General features: G+C 40.8%; 1 protein-coding gene across 13 annotated transcripts in view; it reads left to right on the forward strand.

Annotated features, from left to right (window-relative positions):
• The window catches only part of ULK2 (unc-51 like autophagy activating kinase 2), a 65,841-nt gene that overhangs the window by 10,142 nt on the left and 29,103 nt on the right, over nucleotides 1–26,596 (forward strand). For 9 of the 13 annotated variants that reach the window (XM_082374060.1, XM_082374054.1, XM_082374052.1 and 6 more), the window contains exons 4-13: nucleotides 993–1,025; nucleotides 1,315–1,351; nucleotides 6,047–6,220; nucleotides 7,080–7,153; nucleotides 8,931–9,032; nucleotides 10,340–10,398; nucleotides 11,584–11,693; nucleotides 13,240–13,287; nucleotides 13,630–13,718; nucleotides 19,519–19,690. In XM_082374060.1, coding sequence (XP_082230186.1) covers nucleotides 993–1,025; nucleotides 1,315–1,351; nucleotides 6,047–6,220; nucleotides 7,080–7,153; nucleotides 8,931–9,032; nucleotides 10,340–10,398; nucleotides 11,584–11,693; nucleotides 13,240–13,287; nucleotides 13,630–13,718; nucleotides 19,519–19,690 — 898 coding nt within the window. Of the gene's footprint in view, nucleotides 1–992; nucleotides 1,026–1,314; nucleotides 1,352–5,926; nucleotides 6,221–7,079; nucleotides 7,154–8,930; nucleotides 9,033–10,339; nucleotides 10,399–11,583; nucleotides 11,694–13,239; nucleotides 13,288–13,629; nucleotides 13,719–19,518; nucleotides 19,691–26,596 lie in introns of all 13 variants that reach the window. The other 4 variants (XM_082374056.1, XM_082374059.1, XM_082374061.1 and 1 more) reach the window with 2 other exon arrangements.

Here is a 26,596-nt window from a genome sequence, read left to right on the forward strand (position 1 = left end):
CTCTTCCTGGCACTTGCAGCTCCTCCTGCTCCAGGTTACTCGGGTGCTTCACGTAAAGGACGGGCCTTTAGCAAGGGGGGTGTGGGAGAGAATGATTGAATCTAGGGAGATTTTCATTGCTTCAAAGGGGGGCAAAAGAAGGTCTGCCCGAGAAGTCAAAGATGTTAAAGTATTTCTGTCTTATTTATTATTTATTGAATGAGTGAGTGAATGCTTGGGAAAACTGAGTGGTTATATGTACCCCCAAAATTGTGAAACCCAAGACGGGAATGTGTCTTTGTCATATTGAGGGAACAGAAGTTCTTTGTGTCTCCTTAGCCTCCCCTTAGTAGTTCCTCGCTCTCTTTCCTCTGCAGTAGCTAGGGCATGGTGCTCTTACGTGATTAAACAACACTGGTTTGAGATAAGATTTTTGTATTTTATACTTGAGAAGAAGAGAATTTTGTTGAAAGTTATGTTTAATGATTTCTCATGTGATAAAATGTCTTCCCTTTGCCAGCAATTCCCAAGTAATGTGATTGCCTCCAAATATACAGAAAAACCAGAAAAACAAAGAACTAAGCATCCTGGATCATGTATTCCAGAACTCAGATTGTGCATTTAGTGTTGCGAGGGAGGATTTATCAAGTCATTGCTCCAAATCGTAAACTTTTCAAAGTGGAAGTGCTTCCTTGAGGACCAGAGAATCCTTCCTTTTTTCCACAAGCGGTAACCATAACCAAAAGATGAATCTTCTTCCAAAAGATGAATGTTTCTTTAGTTCTTTCCGTGAATAGAATTGAACTTTTTCATGACTACGTTAGCGTCATTGAAGCTGAGGTGCTATGTCATTGTTTTGGGGATTTTAAATTTCACTTACGAATGGATTTTGTGATTTCATTTTAGTTGTTTAAAATGGACACATGTACTATTTTTATTAACTGTCATTATTTTTTAAATTTGTGCTTAATTTTTTCTCTAATCTAAACCATATTTAATATGTTTTCTTTCAGGAATTACCCAACTCTGTCTTTCTGGTGATGGAGGTAGGTAGTGTACAGGTTTCTGTTTAATTTATTTCACATTTCTTTTGATTAATATGTACTTTAAAATTGATGGTAGGTTATTCGAAAATTTGGATTAATAAAGATTCAGTGATTTAGATTCTATTTTATAAGGAATATAAAATTTTAAAATGTTGATTCTATAATTCTTATAATTTGTGTGAGACTAGATTTATATTATATACCAATGTATTTTTAATTAAAGTTAACTGATAATGAATTAAGCTTGAATCAGTGTCTTATTTTAATTACTTTTTCTTTTATATATCAGTATTGCAATGGTGGAGACCTGGCAGATTATTTGCAAGGTAACTTTTTTACTTTGTCAGTGTTCAGTGTAGTAATGTAGTCTGTTTAGTCTTCATTTACTTCTGAAATATGCTACCCCTGTTTTCTGTACTTGTATAGAAACATTCAGTAAATATTTGTGTATGTGTAATTGTGGTCACTTTGCTGACTGACTGTCGTTTGTTGTGGTTTTGCTCCTAAACTTTGCTTGTGTATAAGTACTTGTTTATGTGTGCCTCTCTCGGACAGTTTGAGAGGTAGGGCGTCTCCCCAAGAGAGAAAAACCAACAGAATTTCTCTTCAAAAGACGCTAATGGGCTGCTGTCAGTGAACCTTTAGTCCATTTCATTTACTTCACAGAAACAAAACAAAACAAACCATAATGGAAGAATGTATCCAAGAATGTGTTTATTAATGTGAATGTTGCTCGTAAATTTTTAAAAATGTTATAAGGGATTAAGTGTAACCTTGAAATTACTATGTGGCCCAGAGGTAAGATAGTTTGTGGCCCAGAGGTAAGATTTTAGTACTAGATGTTGCTAGTATCTAAAGTGTATTCATGTAGGACAGTAAGTGCTCAAATCAAATTGTGTGCCTCAAAAGTGCTTTTTAAAACGACGTTAGATGAGGCCAGCACCTACTTGCTTGCCCCTTAAAGATACACGGGGAGTAGGCAAAAAGACAGGGAGAGGTTCGTCACTCAGCCTAGAAACAGGCCATGGCAGTTGATGGTAAAAACACTAAGACATCAGTAAATACACCCACAAAGGGTATGGACAGTTTACAGAAGAGAAGCAACATATTTTAAATGTTCCAGTAAACAATTCCAAACAATTAAAAATGAGATTTTAAAAATCTTTAAAATATAAAATGTTGCTGAGATTTGGAAAGCCATGTAGAAATAATGTAAAGAACACAAGGATTACTCCTTCTAAATACAGCTGAAGCTCCTGTAGGCCCTTCTGTGATCCTACTCCGGTCCCTCCCGCTTAGAGACAGCCATTATCCTGACTGAACTCAGGAGTTTAGTCCATGTGTGTTTTTGTTTTTGTATTTCCCTGAGGTTCTTTTTTAAGAAATTCTCAGTTTGATAAAAAGATTTTTCAAAATGTCATTTCCTAGTGGATACAGTGCAGAGACAGGCCCTTTCTTCACTGCGGGGGGAGAGGAGTTGGAGCTAGAAGACACCTTGCCTTACCTTCTGGTCCGCCTCCGAATCTTGAACTCCTTGACTGCTTAGTGATCCTGATGAAAGCACCTTTCCCTGGGGTCAGGTTGAGGGGCACCTTAGCTGTTTAGAGCCCTCACTGGAGTATCAGTTTCCTTCTTTCACAGCAGTCCTGTTGGCTGACACAGGCGCTCATGCTGCTGTAGCGGATTTGTTAGCTTCCACAGCACTTTTGTCTGTGATGTTGAACTCTGCATTGGATATTCCAGAGCAATAGTGTGAGAACAGGAGACCCAAGAGTAAAGAGCTTACCTGAATGCTGCAGTCAGGCAGGCCGGCTGGTTTGCAGTAGTTCTGTTGTTCATATAACTTAATCACTATGCGATTTTGGTCATTATTTAACCTCTCCCTGGTCTCCAGCTGCCAATTGAAGAGACATGTAAACTAAATTTAGTCCTTAAGGAATTGTCTAGAGCTGTACTCTTCAATATGGTACCATGGACCACATGGGACTGTTGAGCTCTTGAAATGTGGCTAGTCTGAATTGAGAGATGTGCTGTGATGTAAAACACACGTTGGATTTTGAACACTTCATAGGAAAAAAGAATGATTATATCTTAAGTTTTTTATATTGATTATAGGTTGAAATGATAATATTTTGGAAGTATTAGATTAAATATATGTTATTCCACCAGTTTCTTTTCATGTTTGAAAATGTGGCTACTAGAAAATTTGAAGGTACGTATGTGACCCACATTATATTTCTGTTGGAGAGCACTGGTCTGGAAGATCTGGCGGTCAAAGGTCGGGCTGGTCTAATGCCACCAGATCACAAGACAGCTATTTAGTCCTTTTATTTGCTTTGATAAATAAAGTCCTTTTTCTGTCAAAAGATAGAAAACAAATTCTATCAATTGCAAGTTTTAAATAGGACAAATTGTAGCGTAGTTGGTAAGTTGTGCTTTAATTCTAGCAGGTATCTTCAGTGTGGCGGCCACAACTGAGCCCGCCCTGCTAGGGCGAACTGCTCGAGAGCTCATTCATCTGAGAGCTTTCATGTTAGCTGTGCCTCTAAAACGTTAAGCTTTTAACATGAGAATTTCAATTTATGGGATTGTGTTGAGAGTAGGCATCCTGTGTTCGTAGAAATATGTGAATTTTTACTGTAGTTTGTGCCCAGAAGCAGCCTAAACTAGATCATTAATTTTTCCCCGCAGGAACAGTGTTAGAATTTGGACTCTGAATCAAATAAACCCTAAGTCTATTCAGTAGTGTGTCGTGGGGCAATGATACAAGTTCTAAGCAGCCGTAGTCGTTTAAAGTAGCAAAATTTTTCTAAGCCCTAGAATGAAAATGTAAATGAATGAAATGGAAGAAACTGTACCATCCATTTTATTTTTTATTTAATTTATTTATTTATGATACATTTTATTTATTTATTTATTTAATTTTGGCTGCGTTGGCTCTTCATTGCTGTGCGTGGGCTTTCTCTAGTTGCGGCGAGCGGGGGCTACTCTTTGTTGTGGTGCGCGGGCTTCTCATTGCGGTAGCTTCTCTTTTTGGGAGCACGGGCTCTAGGCGCGCAGGCTTCTGTAGTTGTGGCTCACGGGCTCTACTGGGCAGGCTCAGTAGTTGCGGCGCAGGGCTTAGTTGCTCCGCGGCATGTGGGATCTTCCCAGATCAGGGCTTGAACCTGTGTCCCCTGCATTGGCAGACGGATTCTTAACCACTGCGCCACCAGGGAAGCCCTACCGTCCATTTTAATTGTTTCAGTGTAATTTAAGTAAGACATTACAAAAATAAAGCTCTAGTTGATTTGATACTCCCACTAATGTACAGTCATTTATGTGTTGCCACCTGCAAGAAAGTAGATCTGGAAGAATATACTCCAGAGGTAAACAGTGTTCATTCATCTCCAGGATGGGACTAGGGAAGATTTCACTTTTTATATGTTTCAGTGTATTTGGATTTTTATTTTTTAATAGCATCAGGAAAAGAACTCCAAAGAATTTAAAAAAAGGGATAGGTTAAGAACTGCCCTCACAGAAAAAAAGTATTTGATAATTTTTAAAAAAAATAAATTTATTTATTTATTTTTGGCTGTGTTGAGTCTTTGTTGCTGAGCGCAGGCTTTCTCTAGTTGCAGCGAGCAGGGGCTACTCTTCGTTGCGGTGCACGGGCTTCTCATTGCTGTGGCTTCTCTTGTTGGGAGCACGGGCTCTAGGTGTGCTGGCTCAGTAGTTGTGGCTCACGGGCTCTAGAGCACAGGGTCAGTAGTTGTGGCGCACGGGCTTAGTTGCTCCATGGCATGTGGGATCTTTCCGGACCAGGGCTCGAACCCGTGTCCCCTGCATTGGCAGGCGGATTCTTAACCACTGCGCCACCAGGGAAGCCCAATTTGATAATTTTTAAACTGTGGGGATTTAGTTTATTTGAAAATGTTAAGGACATAAACTGTCACGTAATGTGTCATTAAAATGATTTTTAAAGTAACATTTCACTTGTTCTGAGTGTTAATGTTATTTCTTTCTTAATCTTAAGTGCATATGGAAAGGTTATAAAGAACATATTCTAGAGTTGTATGGGCAGAAGTATGTTCACAAAGGCTTTAAAATGGGGCCATGGATATTAAATCCCTAATGTAGATTCAAGGAATGACTTTCAGACCCATTGTCATGAAGTATATATTTGTGTACTGCCCACATTTGAGTACTTATGTGCCAGGCCTTTTTCTAAAGTCTCTATTATTAAATATGCTGTCTTGCTTGATTGTTACAACAGCCCCGTGTGGTTAGTCTATTTTCAGCTTTTTATAGATGAGGATGGACACAGAGGGGTCGTCTTCCAGGGTCACGCAGTAAGTGGAGGAGCTGGGATTTGAGCAAAGGCAGCCTGACTCCAAACCAAGCTCTGTTCCGTTATGTGCTCCAGTGGGCGCGTAGAAACACTGCCGTCTGCTGAACAGCGACTGCCCTCAGATCACTCCCACCCCCTCTTCATAGTACTGAAGACGTGGCTCCTGACGGGGGTCTTTAGTTAGGAGAGATGCTGCGGTGAGGCGGTGTGTTGGCAGCAGGGAGATGAGAGGAGGCAGGTGTAGGGCCGCAGACCCCGGCAGGCCCACGGGGAGGTGATGCCCAAGTCTCGCCAGCCAAGCAGTTCACCTGTTTTTAGTTCGTGCTCACGTAATGGTTGGAATTAAATATGGACATTTATCCCAGGTATTTGATATGAAGGGGACTTATTTTTGGCTTGTGGAGGAGACTCCCATTTGTTGAGCACCTCTTGGTGTGCTCGTTCTTCCCAGTAAAAATGGGAAAGGAAAGCCAAAAAGGGACACCAGTGAAAATGGAGGATGCAAGTGTAAATCAGCTCTCTTTACAACAGATTGATTAAAAATTTTGAGATATCCGCTCTCTCTTCACAGACTTAAATTGTTAAAGTAAAAACAATGAGAAAATGCGAATCCCAGTTCCGTAGTCCCTCAGTGTTCTCCTCAGAATACGCAGATGATACTTGAATGTTGATGGAGCGCCTTTTCTCCCAGCTAAAGGCACTCTCAGTGAAGACACCATCAGAGTCTTTCTGCATCAGATTGCAGCCGCCATGCGGGTCCTGCACAGCAAGGGGATCATCCACAGGGATCTCAAGCCCCAGAACATCCTGCTGTCCTATGCCAATCGTAGGAAGTCCACTGTCAGTGGTATTCGCATCAAAATAGGTACCTGGCTGTGTATTGTCTCATGCAAAGAACATTTTTGGGACTTGGTATTTTTAGATAATTTTAGTTCAGCTTTGTTAGAATGATTGATTTTGTTGAGACACTTTAAAAATTTTTATTGAGTTCAGTGAGGTACATTTGGGTATGGGAACCCTTTACGTTAGTGGCAGCAGGTGCTAGACGGGGCCAAAGACCCCATGCTAGGAACTCTGAGTGTGACTCCCAGCGGGAAGTCCTGCTTCTCCTTATCACAGGGGAGCTAATGTATCATGGTTGCTGGCAGCAAATTAATAGCCCGGATTCTTTACAGCTTGTTGGATTTTAACGTAAGGGATCTGAGAGATCATTTAGTTCAGGCTTCTTACTTGGAAGGTTTTTTAGCACTCTCAAGATTATTTGAAGCAGTTTATAATGCTAGATTTTTTTTAAAACTTTTCTCTTCATTGGTGGAAAAATAATTATTTAGCAGTATTTTAAGAAATCTCTGATATTTTATGGGTTACATCTGGTATCTGGAGGAGGACAAAAACAGCTCCAATTCTATACCTGGTATTGATATTGGATGAGAGCTGTATTAATGAATCATGTATTATAATTAGCATTTTCTCTTGCAAAGTGTGGCACTCCCTTCTTGGTTACAAAACTGGCAGAGCAGTGACTTGTGCAGTTGGTGATGACTACTGTTTCTTAACTTGTTGAAAGTGAGGTAGCTCTTTTTTCTTTGGTGGACAGTCTTATTCAATAGGCTTTAATTTCTCACAGTTCTTTTGTACCCTCTTGTATCTTTAAAGAATCATATGATCTGTGTTAACTGAGCAAAGGTATCATTTGATTTTCTCCTTTTTATTTTGTGAAATAGCGGATTTTGGTTTTGCTCGTTACCTACATAGTAACATGATGGCTGCAACGCTGTGTGGGTCTCCAATGTACATGGTGAGTGTTTGCATCCTTGTGTGTTTACAGCACAGCAGCATAAGCACTGGAATTTAAGTATAATGCTTGTTTCCAAGTAAGATGTGATTTTATATATAGTCTGAGTTTTTATTATATTACAAATGTTAATTCTATTACTGATAATGATATAATGCAGACGTCTTTCGCTTTAGTATAGCGGACTGTGAAAGTCTGTCATCTTTGCCCATTGGCATTTATTTTTTAACATGATTAGTTAGTTATTATGGTAGAAATCTCCTGTTAGATTAAATTGAAAACAAAAGTTGATGAAATATGGTCATGCTATACATAATGTATAATTTTAGGAATACTTAAAAAAAAAACCTTTTGGGGTACCTCTTCAGCCGTAGGATGTAGTCATCTTTTGCATGTTGTCTCTTTAGACAGGATCCCTATATTGTAGAAGTATTTTCCATCAGTGTCACACTTAACAGCTGAAAAAAGTCTTAGTTTTCCTCTTTACCCTCTCCTGTGGTTACTGTCAGGTCTAATAGGGTGAAGCTGTGAAACTTCTGAACTAATGTGAGGTGTTAAGCCTGGAAATACCTTAATTCTGGAACTTCAGAATCCTGTGAAGTAAATAAATGTACCTATTTCAGTTTTAATTTAAAATGGGTTTATGTTCAATTAGGGTTTCTTCTAAAGTAAAATCACTTTGAGCTAAGGGAACTAGTAATCAAAGTTCAAAAAAAATTTTTTGTGTTAGACTTACTTTTTCTTGATCATAATCTTACTGCTTATATAGTAAATGTTATAATTTAATATAATTAAATACTATTTTGCACTTCTTGAGTGTGAAACTAGTTCAGCCTTGAACTAATAGCCTTGAGGATAGACAGAGTGCTTGGGCTGATTATTAAAGGGAGGTGGCTCAATAAGAAATTTACTAAGGACGATAAATAAAAATGTTATGCCTGGAAAATAAAATTTCACTATCTTTTAAGTGTATTTGACATTCCTATTTAATGCTATGCTTGCCTTGATTGATGGTATTTTTAAAAAGCAACATCTAATGAGAGGATGGGAAAATAGCTGTGACAAAGCAGCAGAGAAAAAAAATTTTTATTTTTTTGGCTGCTCTGAGCGGCATGTGAGATCTTAGTTCCCCGACCAGGGATCGAACTCACGCCCCCTGCATTGGAAGTGCGGAGTGTTAACCACTGGACTGCCAGGGAAGTCCCAAGATAGTTTTCATTATTGTATTTTGCATAACAGATTTTCCATTATTTTAAAAGTTTTCAAATGACAGGAATAACATAGCAAACACTTGTGTACCTACCATCCGTATTTAACAAAGTTAACATTTTGTCATGTTTGCCTTGATCGTTTTTAAGAAAGAAATAAAGTATTTCAGAAACAGTTCGTGTGCCCTCCGTAGCCCTCCTTTTCCCATTTCCCACTCTCCTACTCTCCTACCCCAGAAGTAACCTCTATCCTGTAATTGGGGTATATTTTTCTTTATTATTATTTTAATACTCTTTCTGTATTTTATGTGTCCATAATATTATATAGAAATGTTTGTTTCTGCAACTTGCTTCTTTTCATGCACCGTTGTTTCTGAGATTTACCAGTAAGCCTCAATGTAAGAATGTGGTTCTGTATTCGTTACAGTATCATTTGATTAGGCCAATATCACAATGTGTTGTTTTTATTTTTGTAGTTTTGTTAGGAGTGTGACCTTTCCCAGCTAATTAATCCATACATATTAATTATGTAAATGACCTAATGCACGTCTCTTGAATTGTTTTATCCCCAGGCTCCTGAGGTTATTATGTCTCAACATTATGATGCCAAGGCCGACCTGTGGAGCATAGGGACAGTGATATATCAGTGCCTCGTTGGAAAACCACCTTTCCAGGTACCTTGACTTTTTTTGGATGTGCTCAGTTTGGGGATCCTCTCATTTTGCAGTTGCCTTTGACTTATAAAATGGGGAATACAGTTGACCCTTGAACGATGTAGGGGTTAGGGGTGCTGACCCCTCGCAGTGGAAAATGTGCTATAACTTTACAGTCGGCGCCTTGTACTTGCCGTTCTGCATCCGTGGGTTCAACCAACTGCAGATCGTGTAGTACTGTAGTATGTATCGAAAAAAAGTCCCCACACAGTTCAAACCCATGGTGTTCAAGGGTCACCTGTACTTTGAAAGCAGTGTTTCTGGTTCCTCTGCGACTTATTTTGATTTTGTTAACAGGCGAAACTGCTGTAGTGAGCCAGAACATCTTTCGCTTTTTCCGTTTTTATCTGCCTTCCCTTGTAGTTGGACTGGGCCTGGGGCCGGTTAGGTTCTCCAGGCTCATGAAAGCTGGTGCGGCTTAGCGTAACGACCTGGTGGGAAATAGGTGTGAACAGTGAGGTCAGCGCTTCCTGCTTAGCCTGGCTTTGGGGTCCTGGAATCCACATGAGGGCTAGGGCAGGTCTGGGAAGATCACTGGAGACTGTCCCCAGCTCTCTATTCCTGTCACTGCTGGGTGAGAGGTAATTATTTAGGCTTTATGGAAGTTACTTTGAGTAGGTCTTCCTCTCCCTTAACATCCTGTCAAAAAGAGGCCTCCTAGGATATAATCACAATGATTCCTCTTGAGTTCATACTGCCCAGTTACAAAGAGGAGTTTTGAATCTGAAAACTGGAACAGAGTGAAATTATTTGCCCAACATGGTTTTTAAAAGTCGGTGACGCAGCCAGGTTGAACACTGCATTCCCCAACCTAGCTTGGCTGTAGAGACGGCGTCACTGATTCAGCAGCACTTACCATGAGGGTGCTGCTCGTTACTGCGGCAGAAGAGCAGCAGTCATCTGAGCTCTCTGCCTTGAATCCCTCGAGGGTAAACTACACCCTGGTCTTACACAGTAAAAACACACCTGTTGGGTAGGCCATGTAACCTCCAGAGTAGCGATTCTTTTCTAAGTTTCAGGCCTCTCTGAGAATCTGACCTCAGAAAAGGTACATTATTATGCCCAGATGTGCAGAATTCACATACAATTTCAGAAGTGTTTTAAGTTCCTCGTGCCCATCTGTGGCTCTTTCAGCATTTCATGGCTTTCCAGTTCAGAGTCTCTGTTCTATAGCAGAATGTGAGCTTCGATTATATGATTTGGAATTTTTGCCCTTAGTTGTTTAGGAAATTAAACGGTTTTCTTCCTTTTTTTTTTTTTTTAAACAGGCTAATAGTCCTCAAGACCTAAGGATGCTTTATGAGAAAAACAGAAACTTAATGCCTAGGTATGTGTTTTGATTACACTGGGTTTTACCATTTGTCAGTACAGTGTTATCTATTTGAATTCTGTGTGTTTTATGTTTTTCCGTTATTGAATCTTTTTTCAATTAACAGTAAGGAGAGCTTTCATTTTAACAGGAAATTAGAAAATTACTAGTGTATCATAGGTGCCTGTATGCTGTACCATTTTCTTTCTTTTTAAAAATGTTAAGTTTATTTAAAAGAAAAAGCTACAGAAGTTATATGTGTTCTTTGAGGGGAGGGAGATGCAAACAGAATAGATGGGCATAAAGTAGAAAATAGCTAGGCTTTCCCCTAGAAAATAGCTAGCTCTAAAATAGCTAGAGAGTCCCCTAGTTAGATGTAACGTATTTTTTTTAATCAGATCCCTGTTTTCATTTTTTTGGATACTACAAACAGGCTTTAGTGACGAGAGATTGTGTGTGTGTGCGTGCGTGCATGTGTACACACATTTGTGCATTTCTTTAGGATGGACTCCTAGAAAGGGAATTGTTGGGCTTAGAGACACTCTGTCCAGCTCGGCTGGCCCTGTTTGCACTGCTGAACAAGCAGTGCGCTCCTTTCCTGCGTTCTACCAGCAGGGGTTGTTACCAGTCTCCATGCCTCCCGAGCAGGGCCAATTAGCTCTTCATTTAACTTGCCTTATTCTCTTTACTAGTGAGGTTGGCTCGCTATTTGTTTAACATCCTTTTGTAGTTTTTATTCTGTGAATTACCTATTCCTAGTACTCACTTTTTTTTTATTGCCTTGTCCTTTTTTATTGGATTTCAGGAAGCTGTGTTATTTCTCACTTGTATTTATCTAAGCTCTGCCCTTTTGCAGACAGAATTGGAGGTGGCTGTTTGTCTAACAGAGAACTCTGTAGCAACTGTTAGTGCTAGGTCGACACTGTGTTAAAACTCAGGATGGTCTGTGCTTGTGAAGTGCTTTGTTCTCGCAGATATTCCAACAACAGCAATAAGAAGCACAATGCAAGAATCTTCCCAAATTGATGCTGCTTTTCAAAGGCAGTTGCTTAGTGTTTGTTTGTTTGTTTTTTCCTTTAAGGAGTGAGGGTCTACCATGGTCCTCTTGGTATAAAATGTAGTATTTGTGAAACTGCATCTACATTTTCATTTACTGTAATGAAGGCGAAAGTCGTGTAGTTAATATATAAACTCACCACTTAGGTGGTTTTTTTTTTCCTTTCTCCCCAGCATTCCCAGAGAAACATCACCTTATTTGGCTAATCTCCTTTTGGGTTTGCTTCAGAGAAACCAAAAAGATAGAATGGACTTTGGTAAGTAATATTTTCAAATTTTGTATGTATGCTAGTTTCTAATTTTATTTTTGTGTATTCCAAAATGTTTTTTTTTAATTTATTTTTTATTGAAGTATGGTTGATTTACAATGTTGTGTTAGTTTCTGGTGTACAGCAAAGTGATTCAGTTACACGTATGTATACATTCTTTTCATATTCTTTTCCATAATGGTTTATCACAGGATGTTGAATATAGCTCCCAGTTGAATATGTGCTATACAGTAGGACCTTGTTGTTCATCCATCCTCTATATACTAGCTTGCATCTGCTAATCCAAAACTCCCACTCCATCCCTATGCCCCTACCCTCCTTGGCAACCACATGTAAAGATTTTTTTTAAAGATACTATAGATGTTTCAGAAGAAAATGATAATCAGTTTTACTTTTCTTTCTATCTCTTTGTCTTTTTTCTTTCACATATTTTGTAAATGTATGGAAGGTATGTAAATAGTTAAGATAATCGATAATTTAGAAACTATTATCCTATTTGTCGTTCCACTATTGGCCGACATTTCTCATGGTTACAGAGCAATCTCAGTTTAATTTCTCCGTCTGAAAGATAAAAATATTTACCAAACTACATGACTAAAGTTTAATTCCAATTTTTACCAAACTTTAAGAAAAGATATAGTTAGACTATTTCATCTTTCCCCCCTACAGAAACTGTTAGAGCTACTGTCTACTGAGAACATTTACTGGGACAGTGAACTGAGTGCTTCTGAGTGTGAGGTAGTTTAGACTAAACCTGACTTAAGCTCATTCCTGATTTTGTATTACCTGGTGAACCTCTGTGCTGGGCTGTGCCATTCTCCTTGTCTGCTCTGTGCTATTTAGTAACATACAATTTGGAGACTTAATGATAAATGAGATGGTCTTTGTGAGGTTTTAAAGAAATAACGAAATAAATTATACAAACAGGAAAAGAGTAAATTAATGAACTGCCATGTACTTACCTACCTATTTATCTTTATCTAATTAGCAGGCTTACTGTGTAGGTTTTATCCTTGGTGAATAGCTGAAGAAACTAAAAATCAAATTAATAGCTTTTTTAAAAATGTGAAACCAGCTGTAGGAATATTTCTTCTGGGATAGAAGAGTAGAGTTTATTATACAAATCAGCTGTCTAAGATTTCCCGCTAGGACAATTAAGAGCCATAGTTCACAGAGTGATTCGCGAGGGCCTGGTCACAGTTCTCCGTGCCCTTGTCTGTTTGAAGACGGCACACACTAGAGGACGCGTCTACTTTAGTCGCCTCAGGGGTGCTGTGCTGCTAATGGCCACTCTGAGAATTCACACCATTATTTTAAAATTTTCATTCATTAAGAATTACTTATAATTTGATGGGTTTTATGGATGGTTTATAAAATAATGTGCTTTTACATTTAAAAGAAATGGAGTCTATGTAAAGAAGTTAATAATAATTATGTAGGATCTCAAGGATATTATGTTGACTACATTGATGAGGTTAACCTATCTGCAAAAATCAACATCAGTTTAATGGTTGCATTCTCATTTTCATTATAGAAGCATTTTTTAGCCATCCTTTTCTTGAGCAAGTTCCAGTAAAAAAATGTGAGTACCCACTTTTTACATTTCTACTTAAAGAGTGAATGCAAGCTTAAGGAAAAATTAGTATTTGGTATTACAAAATTAATTTTTTATGTGCTTCTCAAGATTTCATTGAGCTTTTCTTAAATATTTGTAGTTGTGTTTATTTAATTACAATTCTGTTTTTCCTTCCAAGTCCAAATTGAAAGAGTTTAGTAATTACTGCATTTTTGGTTTCACCCATGGGAGCTGTAATACGTAGGTGAATGTAAATTTTTGGCCAACACAAAGCTGTAGTAGTTGTGACAGGTTTGCTAGTGGACAGCTCGTGTAATCGCACTCCCTTTGTCGGTGTTTCTCCCCCAGCCTGCCCGGTCCCGGTGCCCGTGTACGCCGGCTCCGCCTCTGAAGGTCCCTGTAGCAGCTCTCCATCCTGTCGCTTCGCCTCTCCACCTGTAAGTCCTGGTTGTATTAAAGGTAACGTTAGAGCCTGTGTTATTGCATCTGCTCACAGAGCCTGCAGATACGTGTGGGTATTCTCTTTATGTGTGGAGTTTCCTAGCGCAGCTGAGGCCTGGGCAAAGAGTGCTGTTGTTGAGGCCCTCGGTCTGGACTCTGCCTTATCTGGCTGTGCACACTTCAGCAAGACGTGTCCCCTCTGACTGGTGGACACAGTACTCTCAGCCTTTCGTGACCAGCGAGGTGGGGAAGGATGTCACTGTGACACGTAGATAGGTAATTCGCATTTGTTCCATGAATGTCATAAACATCGGTCTGGACAGGTACCGTACATAGAACTTCCAGTGGCGGACGAGCGCCCTCTGAGCGGACTTCACTGCCTTGGACCCCGTAGTCATGGTGACGGGCCCTGTGAGCCGGGTCCACTGCAGCTCTTCCCTCCCCAGGGCTGCCCGAGCCGTGCGCCCCGCGGCCATCTTCCCTGCAGTCTCAGTGCTCCTTCCTGATCCTGAGGACTTACGGCCACTTCTGGTCATGCCTTCCTTCTGCTCTGCTCTCCCAGGTCTTGCCCTTCCGACTTCTGTGCTTTTCTAGACTTTCCCCCACGTCTGTCTTGCTGCCTGAGAGGGCTGTGACCTTGAGACTTTTCACAAGCCAAGGCCCAGGGGCCGTTGTGTCAGCCACTGCAGGTATTTTCTAGACTGGCCTGGCAGACGTGCATTTCTTGAATTCTGCTGGCAGAAGGGTCGGGGAATCGCAGAGGGAGCTGGTTGGGCGATGAGCAGCTTGAGGCTTAAGAGTCTGGGGCGTGGGAGCTTCCACATCCCTGACTTGCCACATTGCCTATGACAGGTGACTCAATCTCTCTGAGCCCGTTTCTCGTAAGTAAAGTGAGTATAAGTTACCCACTTCATGGATAAATGAGCAAAAGCACCTACTCCAGTGCCTGGCACACAGTAATACTCACGAAGTGGCAAGTGCTGTTAGTCTTATTTTCCAGGGAAACCCAGTACCCCACAGAGAAAGCAGATGCTGCAGCAGCCTGTTGCAAACGGATGAGTCCTAGAGCTGGCAAAAAACCTTTCTGCACAGCCCTGCAGACTCAAACCAAACAGAAAAAGCAGATGGACTAATAAGACTTACATTACAGTCCCATGAATTTAAAAAAACTAAGAGGGGAAAAAAGTGTTGTCTATTTCCAGTTTCAGTCTGGAACATAGGAAAACACTGGATTTGGAGCGACTGGGGAGAAATGCAGAGGAACTGCAGGGAAAGACCGAAGGCTCTGTTTGGAGCCGGGCAGCACCAGCCTCAGCGCTGGCCCTGCTGCTTGCTCACTGTATCCTACGGGGCGGGTCAGTTCCCAGGCTGAGCTGAGCTTCCTTGTCTGTAACGTAGGTTACAGAGGCCTGGTTAACCTCTGGTTGAAGGGGAGTGGGTGGTAGTATGTAGTGAGTACTTGATAACTGTAGCTACCATGATGGAGCACGTATGTGATACAAGGTGACACGTGGTGTGAAAAGCAGAGATGGTGCTGGAGAAGGACAGCAGGGGAGAACCTGAGTGTGGGGAAGCCTGGGGGATGGTAGGACCCCAAGGGAGGAGAAAGAGAGGGGCCGCCAGGAGGGACGCAGCTGGGAAGTGCTTTGACTGGACAGTGTGTGCTGGGCTTTTGTTGGATGGGGATGCTTTGAAAGGGAGTGCAAGACAGCAGCGCGTCTTGGGCCGCTGGGAAGAGCGGAACACGTGCTCGCAGGGGGAGGGGCGAGGGGCGGGGGAGGGGAGACATACTTAGATGCGCAGAACTTCGGTGGAAAAACCTTCTTTAGAAGGCCTTTTTGAGAAGCTAATGCTTGAAGTGAAAAGAAGGAAATCTGGAAATAAGAGGAGAGCAGGAGTAATATAATATAATGTAATGTAATGTAATGTAATTTCCAGTTAGTGAGATTAGAAAATGGGATGGTTTGATAGGCCTTGCTTTCAACATAGTCTGCAAAAGTGAGAGGACTTCCTATAGGCACTGCCTTCCTTCCTAGGGCTGCAGCAGACTCTTGTACTGAGGGTGGACACATGCAGGCATGCCCACGTAACATTCTCTTTTTTACATTCTCACACAAATGTCCAGCTGCTACTTCCTTCCAGAGAAATCTTTGAAAGGTGAAAAAGAAAAACTCTGTAACAAAAAACTCAAATCACTCTTTTAGTTATGATACTGGCTATAGGCTAAATGCTGTTTAGATAATATCTCTTGAATATCTGTTGCTTTAATGACATTTATTAAATGCCTACTTTATGTGAAGTTTTGGTTGATACCAGTGGAAGATATGACCAGATCCCTTCATTGAGGAGCTTTTAGTTTAATTGTGTGGAGAAGAGTGAGGTAAAGCATCGCTATAGAAGCATATGTATACACGCCTTTACTGCCTGTGGGAGTGTGGATGAGGGGCATGAAATCAGACTAAGAAGCCAGCAAAGATGCTCAGGAGAGGCACTGAGCTGAGTTTTTTGTTTTTGTTTTTGTTTTTTTATTTATTTATTTTTGGCTGCGTTGGGTCTTCGTTGCTGCGCACGGGCTTTCTCTAGTTGCGGCAAGCGGGGGCTACTCTTCGTTGTGGTGCGCAGGCTTCTCATTGCGGTGGCTTCTCTTGTTGCGGAGCACGGGCTCTAGGCGGGCGGGCTTCAGTAGTTGTAGCACACGGGCTCAGTAGTTGTGGCTCGCGGGCTCTAGAGCGTGGGCTCAGTAGTTATGGCACACGGGCTTAGTTGCTCCGCGGCATGTGGGATCTTGCCGGACCAGGGCTTGAACCCGTGTCCCTTGCACTGGCAGGTGGATTCTCAACCACTGTGCCACCAGGGAAGCCCTTGAGCTGAGTTTTGAAGGAAGAGTAAGCACGGTGAATTTGTAGAAGAGTGGTGTTGTAAGCAGAGGAATCCCTGTGGAATGGTGACCCGCTGAAGGAATCTGTAGCCGTCCTTGGCCACAACGCTTATTAGAATTAAGTTCAGCTCCGTAGTCTCCCTGGCCACATTTCAAGTGCTCATAGCCACATGTAGCTGGTGGCCGCCACACTGGATAGAACAGAACTCTCCCATCGTTGCAGGAAGCTCTGTTGGACAGGCTTCTCTGACGATTCAGTCTGTAGGGTGCAGAGAGCTTTGGTGATATGCTGAGGGGAAAGCAGAGCCAGAAGGGTAGGGAGAGGCTGTGTCCTGGCAGAATTTGGGCACCGAGCAGAGGCTGCCAGACTTTTTGTGGTGAGCCATTTGAGAGATTCTAAGTGGAGGCGTCATCTGATCCGCTGTGTTTTAGCGAATAAATCCCTCTGTACGCAGGTGGAGGATTGGATCGGGGACACGGAGAGAAGCCTCTCCACCAGATCAGAGAGAACAGCCTGTGACCATTGCAGACTTTTTGGTTTGGGTTTGGTTTTGCTTTGTTTTTATTGAGAATGAGGACCTGAAGTAAGTCAGCAGTAGGAAAGGGGAAGACGAGGGGCCAGGAGGAGCAAGGTGAAGCGTTCGTGGCGCTTGGATTGCTTGAACTGGGGACCTAAGGAAGAGGGTGATCTTGACGGGACCCAAGTGGGTGGACTTTGATGGAGCCACTCAGCGAGGGAGCACAGAGGCGATGCGCTGGTGGTGTGCAGGCGCGGGGGCAGGCGCGGGACAGCCTGGGAGAGGCAGGGCTGCAGTCGTCCCTCTGGCAGTGGCAGCCGAGGCAGGAAGGTGAGAGTGAACCCAGGTGAGGCTACGAAGTGTGCCGAGTGGAGGCCCAGGGTGGCCCTGGGGAATCCCGCAAGCCCCTCCTCTCCGTCAAGGGGCAAAGGAGACTAAGAAGTCGCGGGGAAAGCAAGAGAGTAGCGTCACTGAATGGAGGGGGTGGGTCAGGAGGAGAGCGGCCCACAGTGTCGGAGTCGCAGAGGCAGGTAACTGAAGGCATAGAGGAGCCTCCGGAGAACGCGGCCACAGGGGTCCCCGGTGGGCTTCATAAAGGCAGCTTTGGTGGAGGGTTGAAAGCAGGAGGTGGGTTATGGTGGGTTAGGCGACACACAGGGGGTGAGGAATTGGGGTCAGTGAAGACTGAAGTTTCAAGAAACGTTGTTAAGTGAAGAAGGGAGAGAAGATGGTAATTGAGAGGGTTGCATTGATTTGAGATGTGGAAAAATTAAACATGTTTGTGTGCAGAGGGGAAAAAAGCCAGAATAAAGGGAGAGGGTGAAAGTGTCAGGAGCAGAGGGGAGTGATCTGGGTCCTTGAGGAGGTGGGGAGAATTAGTGGAGAGATTAGCTTTGAACGCAAGAAGCATGTCTTCCACCCAAGTGGTTGTGGATGAAGGTGATTTTATAAATAGCAAAGGAAGAAACTGAGAGTTCCTGCCTGGAAAGAAATGGCACTGGAAAGAAATCGTGGAGTTAGATACTTGGGATCCAGCCCAGCTCAGCTGCTCTTCAGTTGGCAGATTTCCTCATCTTCTGAGTTTTGTTTATTTATATATGAAATGGATTTCAGAACAGGGCCGAAGTTAGATCATACACGGAAAGCTCTTAGCAGTGCCCAGCCCGTGGTAGGTGCTCTATAATGTTAGTCCCTCCATCTTCCTCTCTCTTATAACCTTGAAGCATAAGTGCTCTTCAAAAAGTGATAAGGAGAATTTATATCATGTGTATGTCAAACACACACATACACACAAAGAAGTGATCAGGAGATTTGAGACTGATTTCATTGCTCCGTGACCTTCAAAGGAGCGCCAGCAGTTTAAGACTGGGGTTTAAAGAGCATTTTGTAGTATTTTTCTTTTTCTTAAATAGAAACAAAGGTTAAACATGGTAATGGTTTGTTTTAGTGAAACACAACTAACAGTGAATGATTACTTTCTTTCTTTGGGGCTATGTGGGTGGAAATTAAATATAACTTCAACATTCAAAATGTAAAACTATTACGTGATTAAACTACACCTAAATTTAAAAAACAAAACAAAACATGGTAATGGGGACCTAACACAATAAATTATGAAGTTCATTGTTTTAGGAAACTGTTGTATGATGAAGACATTCAATTAGAGTTGTCACTAGTGTCCTTGAAGTGGGCAAGTGTCAAGAGGTCTATAGCTACTTACGCCCACGTATCTGTAAATATCTTTATATGCTTTTCTTCCCTTCCTGTCCTATCTCCCACAAATCAACTCCTTCCTCTGACAAAAAAGAACACAAAAGGAACACACCCACGCCTGTAAGGTTTTCTAAATCTCTCCTTCTGGAAGTGTAAATAATCTCTGTGCTTACATGCCCTTATCCTTACTGTTAACATGGTCTCTTGCTTTCCCTTTTATAATGTTTTCTTCATTGGAGATTTAAAACTTTGTGTGTGCAGGATGTCATTAATTTAAAGTCCCTGGACGTTTTGTTTTAGTCATTAAGTAAACAGGTATTGAGTATCTGCTTTGCTAGGCCATGCGCTGAAACGGGGATGTGGAGATGATAAAAACTCACCTGAACCATTTCAGGAGAGGCAGCGTGTACATGTGATAACTGGTATGATGGTTTTTTTGTTGTTGTTGTTGTTTTGGTATGATGTATTTTTAAGTATCATTTTTGGAAAACACTGTAGAAGTCATTATGCAAAGACACTTTAAACTGTGCTTTTCTAAGGGAAAGATTTTCCAAAGAGATTTTTTTAAATCTTAAATGGAATTGAACTCTATGCCACTTTCATGAAAAAAATATTCCTTAGTCTGATGGCTATTCTGACTTGCATTTTATTATGAGGCCACTTTTAATTTTATGTTGTTAATTTTAGTCCCTTCCAGATATGCAGCATATTCAGGAAGAAAACTTATCCTCCCCACCATTGGGTCCTCCCAACTATCTCCAGGTGTCCAAAGATTCTGCCAGTACTAGTAGCAAGAACTCTTCTTGTGACACGGATGACTTTGTTTTGGTTCCACACAGCACCTCGTCAGACCACTCATGTGAGAATCTTTTCTGCTTGTACACATTATATTTCTGAATTGACTAGACTAGCATTTTTTAACCTTCATATCACGCTCTCTCGTGTAGGACACCTTTTCAAATGGACATTTTATTTAGTTGATGGAATTCCCAGAACTATCTACCTACCTTCCTGTAATCTGCTCAGTCATCTTCTATAAGACAGTAACCTTGGATTCTGAAGGTAGATGAAAACTTTGTAGGAAATGATCTCAAATTCTGTTTGTATCCAAACAGAAAGGAATAGAGAAGCCAACATAATGAGAGAAATTAAATTTAAGGAAAGGAATTAAAAGAAGACCTCTTTTGGAAAAAAACTGAGAGTCAAAGGGTCTTAAAAACAGTCTGGATGGTGCTTCAGGAGCTACTGGCCTGAGTTCAGGAATGAGTCTCATAAATTTACAGGAAGAATTTTTTATAAAGGAAGCAGAATCCAAGCTGACTAAATACAGTCAGGGTTCTGTGGAACAGTGAAGGGCACCAGAAAACCTACAAAAAGAGAAGTTAGACAAAACCATGAAAAAGGATGGAAACATGGCTTGGAAATTTGATTACTTTCAACAAGTGAATAGTACCCAGTTGACTGTGTGCAGATGTGGAAAGTTGGAGACGTTTGTATCAAGAGGTCTCTAGTTGTTTGTCAAATACGTATTTAGTAGCTGCTTACGTTCACCCCTGCGCTGGCTGTTGTGAAGGCTGTGGCCCTAGACCAAACATGCTTCGGGGCTGATTGGCTGGGGCAGGGGAAACACACGGCACATAAGGCAAGCGGCGGGCCCTGATCCGTGTGCTGAGAGCTGGGAGCTGCCTTTAAAACTCATCCTGTGTGGTGGTTTTATTTCACTAAAAAGTTAATTAAAACTTTTAAAATTGTGAAATATTTCAAACAAAATACGGCAGATACTCAAATCATCCACCGTGCTAATTTTATTTATGTCAACATTTTGCCATATATGTTTTAGATGTCTTTTCAAAGGTATAAAGTGCTGTAGGTACAACCAGAGCACCTTGCATCATTCTTCTCTTGCCAGAGATGTATTCTTCCTCTTGATCTGTAATTCTAATATGCCCCTGTATCCATAAAGAACATAAAGTATTTTTATGATTTTAGTTTCAAGTAAATGTTATATAGAATATTGTTTTCTATAGTTTGCTTTTTTATTCATATTTTTGCTGTGTATCTAGATGTATATCTAGGTGTGTATCTAGTTCATTTTAATATATGGTATTTATAGTGCAACTAAACCACCATCCATTTCCCTACTGATTATGACTTGGAACATTTCTTTTTACTGTTCAAAATGTGTTATAACAGATGTCCTTGTGCCAGAATTTCTTCCAGGTGGATGCTCTAGATAGGTATAACTTTAACTCTATAAAATACTGGTATAAGCAAGTTGTAGCCACTAACACCTCTGCCATGCTGCCCCAATGTTATCATGGTGCCTTCTAAAGATTTTCATGGTTTTTTTTCATATTTAACTTTACCTGGAATTAATTTGTGTAGATGGCATAAGGGCTCTATCAATTACCCTAGCATTATTTATTGAATATTCTGTCCTTTCTACACTGATATGCAATTCCAGACTTGTCATATCAGGCTTATATAAAGGATTTGTTTCATTGTGTGTGCGTAAGATGGGGTGGAAGGTGATGGTGGGGAGCAGCCTAGAATTCTGTGGAGTCACCCGGGCTATTCTTGGCCCCCTTTCCCCCACCCCCATATAGTTTAATTTCAACTTGAAAATCCTACAAAAAACCATTTGGGGATTTTTTTTTTTTTTTTTTTTTTTTTTAAATTTATTTATTTATTTATTTATTTTTGGCTGTGTTGGGTCTTCGTTTCTGTGCGAGGGCCTTCTCTAGCTGCGGCAAGCGGGGGCCACCCTTCATCGCGGTGCGCGGGCCTCTCACCACCGCGGCCTCCCTTGTTGCGGAGCATGGGCTCCAGACGGGCCCATTTGCTCCGTGGCATGTGGGATCCTCCCAGACCAGGGCTCGAACCCGTGTCCCCTGCATTGGCAGGCAGACTCTCAACCACTGTGCCACCAGGGAAGCCCCACCATTTGGGGATTTTGATCAGCATTGTACTGATTCTCTAAGACCTATTCAGGGACCTAGAGAATTGTCTGCTCAAGAATGTTTGTGTGTTTGTTCCTCCACTTACTTAGATTTCTTTAGTGTGTTTTGATGCATGTTTATACTTTTCTACGTAAAGGACATTCACACCTTTTGTTTTATTGAAGTTACCTTTGGTTTTTTTTGTATTGTATAAATGTTGTCTTAAAAAAATTTCTTTTTTTCCCAAACTGCTCCTGTCGAGGTCTTTTTATGCTGCCAAATCCCAGGGGTCATTTCTCAGTCCTCATCTTTTTGATGTCCACAGCATTTGTTACGGTTGACCACACCCTGCCATGTAATTAGTAAAAATTTGTTATTGTGAAGTATATCATATGTATAAGATAGTTTTTTAAAAGATTTAATTTTTCCTTTTTGGCCACGGCACGCGGCCTGTGGGATCTCATTTCCCCAACCAGGGACTGAACCTGGGCCACGGTAGTGAAAGCTTGGAATTCTAACCACTAGTCCCTCAGGGAGCTCGCCAAGATTTAATTTTTTAGGTCAGTTTTAGGTTATACAACAAAATTGAGAGAAAGGTACAGAGAGTCCCCATATACCCTTATGTACCCCTTATTGCATAGCTTCCCCCGTTGTAATCATCAGTCACCAGAGTGGTACATTTGTCACCAACGATGAACCGACATTGACACATCATAATCACCTAACGTCCACAGTTTACTTCAGAGTTCACTCTTGGTGGTGTACATTCTGTGGTTTGGATAAATGTATAATGACATGTTTCCACCATTGTTATTATACAGAGCATTTTCACTGCCTTAAAAATCCTCTGTGGTCTACCTGCTTATTTCTCCCCACCTAACCCCTGGAAACCACTGATTTTTTTTTTTTTTTTTTTTGAAGGGGACTGCAGCTCCTGCATTGTGGGTGGGATTTGTGGCTCCTCTGTACAGCTCTCCCTCCCCCTTTCCTACTTTTTTTAAATTGAAGTATAGTTAATTTACAATGTTGTGTTATTTTCAAGTGTACAGCAAAGTGATTCAGTTATACATATATGTATATATGTATTCTCTTTCAGATTATTTTCCATTATAGGTTATTACAAGATATTGAATAGAGTTCTCTGTGTTATACAGTATAGGTCCTTGTTGGTTATCTGCTTTATATACAGTAGTGTGTATATGTTAATCCCAAACTCCTAATTTATCCCTCCTTATCCCCTTTGCTAACCATAAATTTGTTTTCTATGTCTGTGAGTCTATTTCTGTTTTGTACATAAGTTCATTTGTATCATTTTTTTAGATTCCACATATAAGTGATATATGGTATTTGTCTTTCTCTGTCTGACTTACTTCACTTAGTATGATAATCTCTAGATCCAGCCATGAAGCTGTAAATGTCATTTTTCATTCTTTTTTATGAGTAATTTCCATTGTGTATATGTACAACATCTTCTTTATCCATTCATCTGTTGATGGACCTTTAGGTTGTTTCCATGTCTTGGCCATTGTGAATAGTGCTGCTATGAACATACGGGTGCTTGTATCTTTTTGAATTAGAGTTTTCTCCAGATATATCCCCAGGAGTAGGATTGCTGGATCATATGACATCTCTATTTTTAGTTTTTTGAGGAACCTCCATACTATTCTCCATAGTGGCTGCACCAATTTACATTCCCACCAACAGTGGTGGAATAGGAGGGTTCCCTTTTCTCCACCCTCTCTCCAGCATTTATTATTTGTAGACTTTTTGATGGTAGCCATTCAGACTGGTGTGAGGTGGTGTACCTCATTGTGGTTTTGATTTGCGTTTCTTTAATAATAAGTGATGTTGAATATCTTTTCATGTGCCTGTTGGCCATCTGTGTATCTTCTTTGAAATTTCTGTCTTTTAATTGTGCATTTAGACCACTGATGTTAAAAGTGATTATTGCTGTACCTGGATTAGTATCTACCATATTCATTACTGTTTTCTGTTGTTGTCCTTGATCTTTGTTCTTGTCTTTGTCTTCCACTCTTTTTCTACCTTTTGTGGTTTTAATTGAGCATTTATTATGGTTCTCTTTTCTTTCCTTTCTTAGCATATCAATTATACCTCTTTTTTATTTTTTTTAGTGGTTGCCCTAGATTTGCAACATACATGTGTAACTAATCCAAGTCCACTTTCAAATATGCTATACCATTCATAAATAGTGTGGGTATCTTATAATATCAATAACAAAATAATCCTAATTCCTTCCTCCCATCCCTTGTATCACTGTCATTAATTGCACTTATATATAAGCTACATAAGTATGTCTGTACACATAAGATATGTAGGGAAGCATACATAACTGAGTACATCGTTGCTGTTGTTATTTTGAACAAATTGTTACCTGTAAACAGCTCATGGAGCTCAATATCAAAAAAACAAACAACCCAATTAAAATACGGGCGGAAGACCTAAACAGACATTTCACCAAAGAAGACATACAGGTGGCCAAGAGGCACGTGAAAAGATGCTCAACATCACTAATTATTAGAGAAACGCAAATCAAAACTACAATGAAGTATCACCTCACACCAGTCAGAATGGCCATCATCAAAAAATCTATAAACAATAAATGCTGGAGAGGGTGTGGAGAAAAGGGAACCCTTTTGCACTGCTGGTGGGAATGTAAATTGATACAGCCACTATGGAGAACAGTATGGAGGTTCCTTAAAAAACTAAAAATAGAACTACCATATGACCCAGCAACCCCACTACTGGGCATGTACCCTGATAAAACCATAATTCAAAAGGACACATGTACCCCAATGTTCATTGTAGCACTATTTACAGTAGCCAGGACATGGAAACAACCTAAATGTCCAATGATAGGTGAATGGATAAAGAAGATGTGGTATGGTATATACAGTGGAATATTACTCAGCCATAAAAAGGAATGAAATTGGGATTTGTAGAGATGTGGATGGACCTAGAGTCTGTCATACAGAGTGAAGTAAGCCAGAAAGAGAAAAATAAATATCGTATATTAACGCATATACGTGGAATCTAGAAAAATGGTACAGATGAACCTAGTTCCAGGGCAGGAATAGAGACGTAGACATAGAGGATGGACATGTGGACACAGTGGGGAAGGGAAAGCTAGGACGAATTGGGAGCTTAGGTTTGACATAAATACACTATCATGTGTAAAACAGATAGCTAGTGAGAACCTGCTGTAAAGCACAGGGAGATCAGCTCGGTGCTCTGTGACGACCTAGACGGGTGGGATGTGGGGGGGTGGGAGGGAGGTCCAAGAGGGAGGGGATATATGTCTGCATATAGCTGATTCATTTCATTGTACAGCAGAAACTTAACAACATTGTAAAGCAATTTTACTCCAATTAAAAAATAATAATAAAAATAAAAGTTTTTATTTTACCTTCACTTATTCTTTCTTCAGTGTTCTTCCTTTCTTTATGTAGATTCGGTTTTCTGATCCATATTATTTTCCTTCTCTCTAAAGAACTTCTTGCAAGGCAGATCTACTGGCAACAAATCCCCTCAATTTTTATTTGTCTGAGAGTCTTTATTTCTCCTTCATTTTGGAGGATAATTTTGCAGGGTACAGAATTCTAAGTTGGTGGTTTATTTCTCTCAACACCTTAAATATTTCCCTCCACTCTCTTTCTGCTTGCATGGTTTCTGAGGAGAAGTCTATGTAATTCTTATCTTTGTTCCTCTGTAGGTATGGTGTTCCTTTTCTCTGGCTTCTTTCAGGATATTTTCTTTATGTTTGATTTTCTGTAATTTGAAAATGATATGCTGAAGTGTAGTTGTTTGGGGCATTTACCCTGCTGGGTGTTTTCTGAGCTTCCTGGATCTGTGGCTTGGTGTCTGACATTAATTTGGGGAAATTCTCAGTCATTGTTTCAAATATTTCCTTCTGTTTCTCCTCTTTCTTCTCCTTCTGGAATCACCGTTATGCATATGTTATACCTTTTATAGTTGTCCCACAGACTGTGGATATTCTGTTCTGTTTTTTGGGTGTTTTTTTTTTTTTTTGAGTCTTTGTTCTCTTTGTTTTTGGGTTTTCAAGGATTCTCTTGAAATAATACTCTTGCTCAGAGATTCTGTCCTCAGACATGTCCAGTCTACTAATAAGCACACCAAAGACATTCTTCATTAATGTTACAGTGTTTTATCTCCAGCATTTCTTTTTGGATCTTTCTTAGGATTTCCATCTCTGCTTACCTTGCCCATCTGTTCTTGCATGCTGTCTGCTTTCCCCATTAGAGCCCTGAGCATATTAATCATACTTGTTTTAAATTCCCTGTCTGATAATTCCAACATCCCCACCATGTCTGGTTCTGATGCTTGCTCTGTCTCTTCAAAGTGTGTTTTTTTTTTTGCCTTTTGATATGCCTTGTAATTCTTTCTTTTTTTTTAAAGAAGTAAGATTCTTTTTTTTTTAAATAAATTTATTTATTTTATTTATATTTATTTTTGGCGGCGTTGGGTCTCCGTTGCTGCGCACGGGCTTTCTCTAGTTACAGTGAGCGGGGGCTACTCTTCGTTGGGGTACGCAGGCTTCTCATTGTGGTGGCTTCTCTTGCTGTGGAGCACAGGCTCTAGGCATGGGGGCTTCAGTAGTTGCAGCACTTGGGCTCAGTAGTTGTGGCTCGCGAGCTCTAGAGCACAGACTCAGTAGTTGTGGCGCACAGGCTTAGTTGCTCCGTGGCATGTGGGATCTTCCCGGACCAGGGCTCGAACCCGTGTCCCCTGCATTGGCAGGTGGATTCTTAACCACTGCACCACCAGGGAAGCCCTGTAATTCTTTCTTG

The sequence above is a fragment of the Balaenoptera borealis genome, assembly GCF_965194805.1.
Source record: "Balaenoptera borealis genome assembly, chromosome: 20".
Taxonomy (NCBI): Eukaryota; Metazoa; Chordata; class Mammalia; order Artiodactyla; family Balaenopteridae; genus Balaenoptera; species Balaenoptera borealis.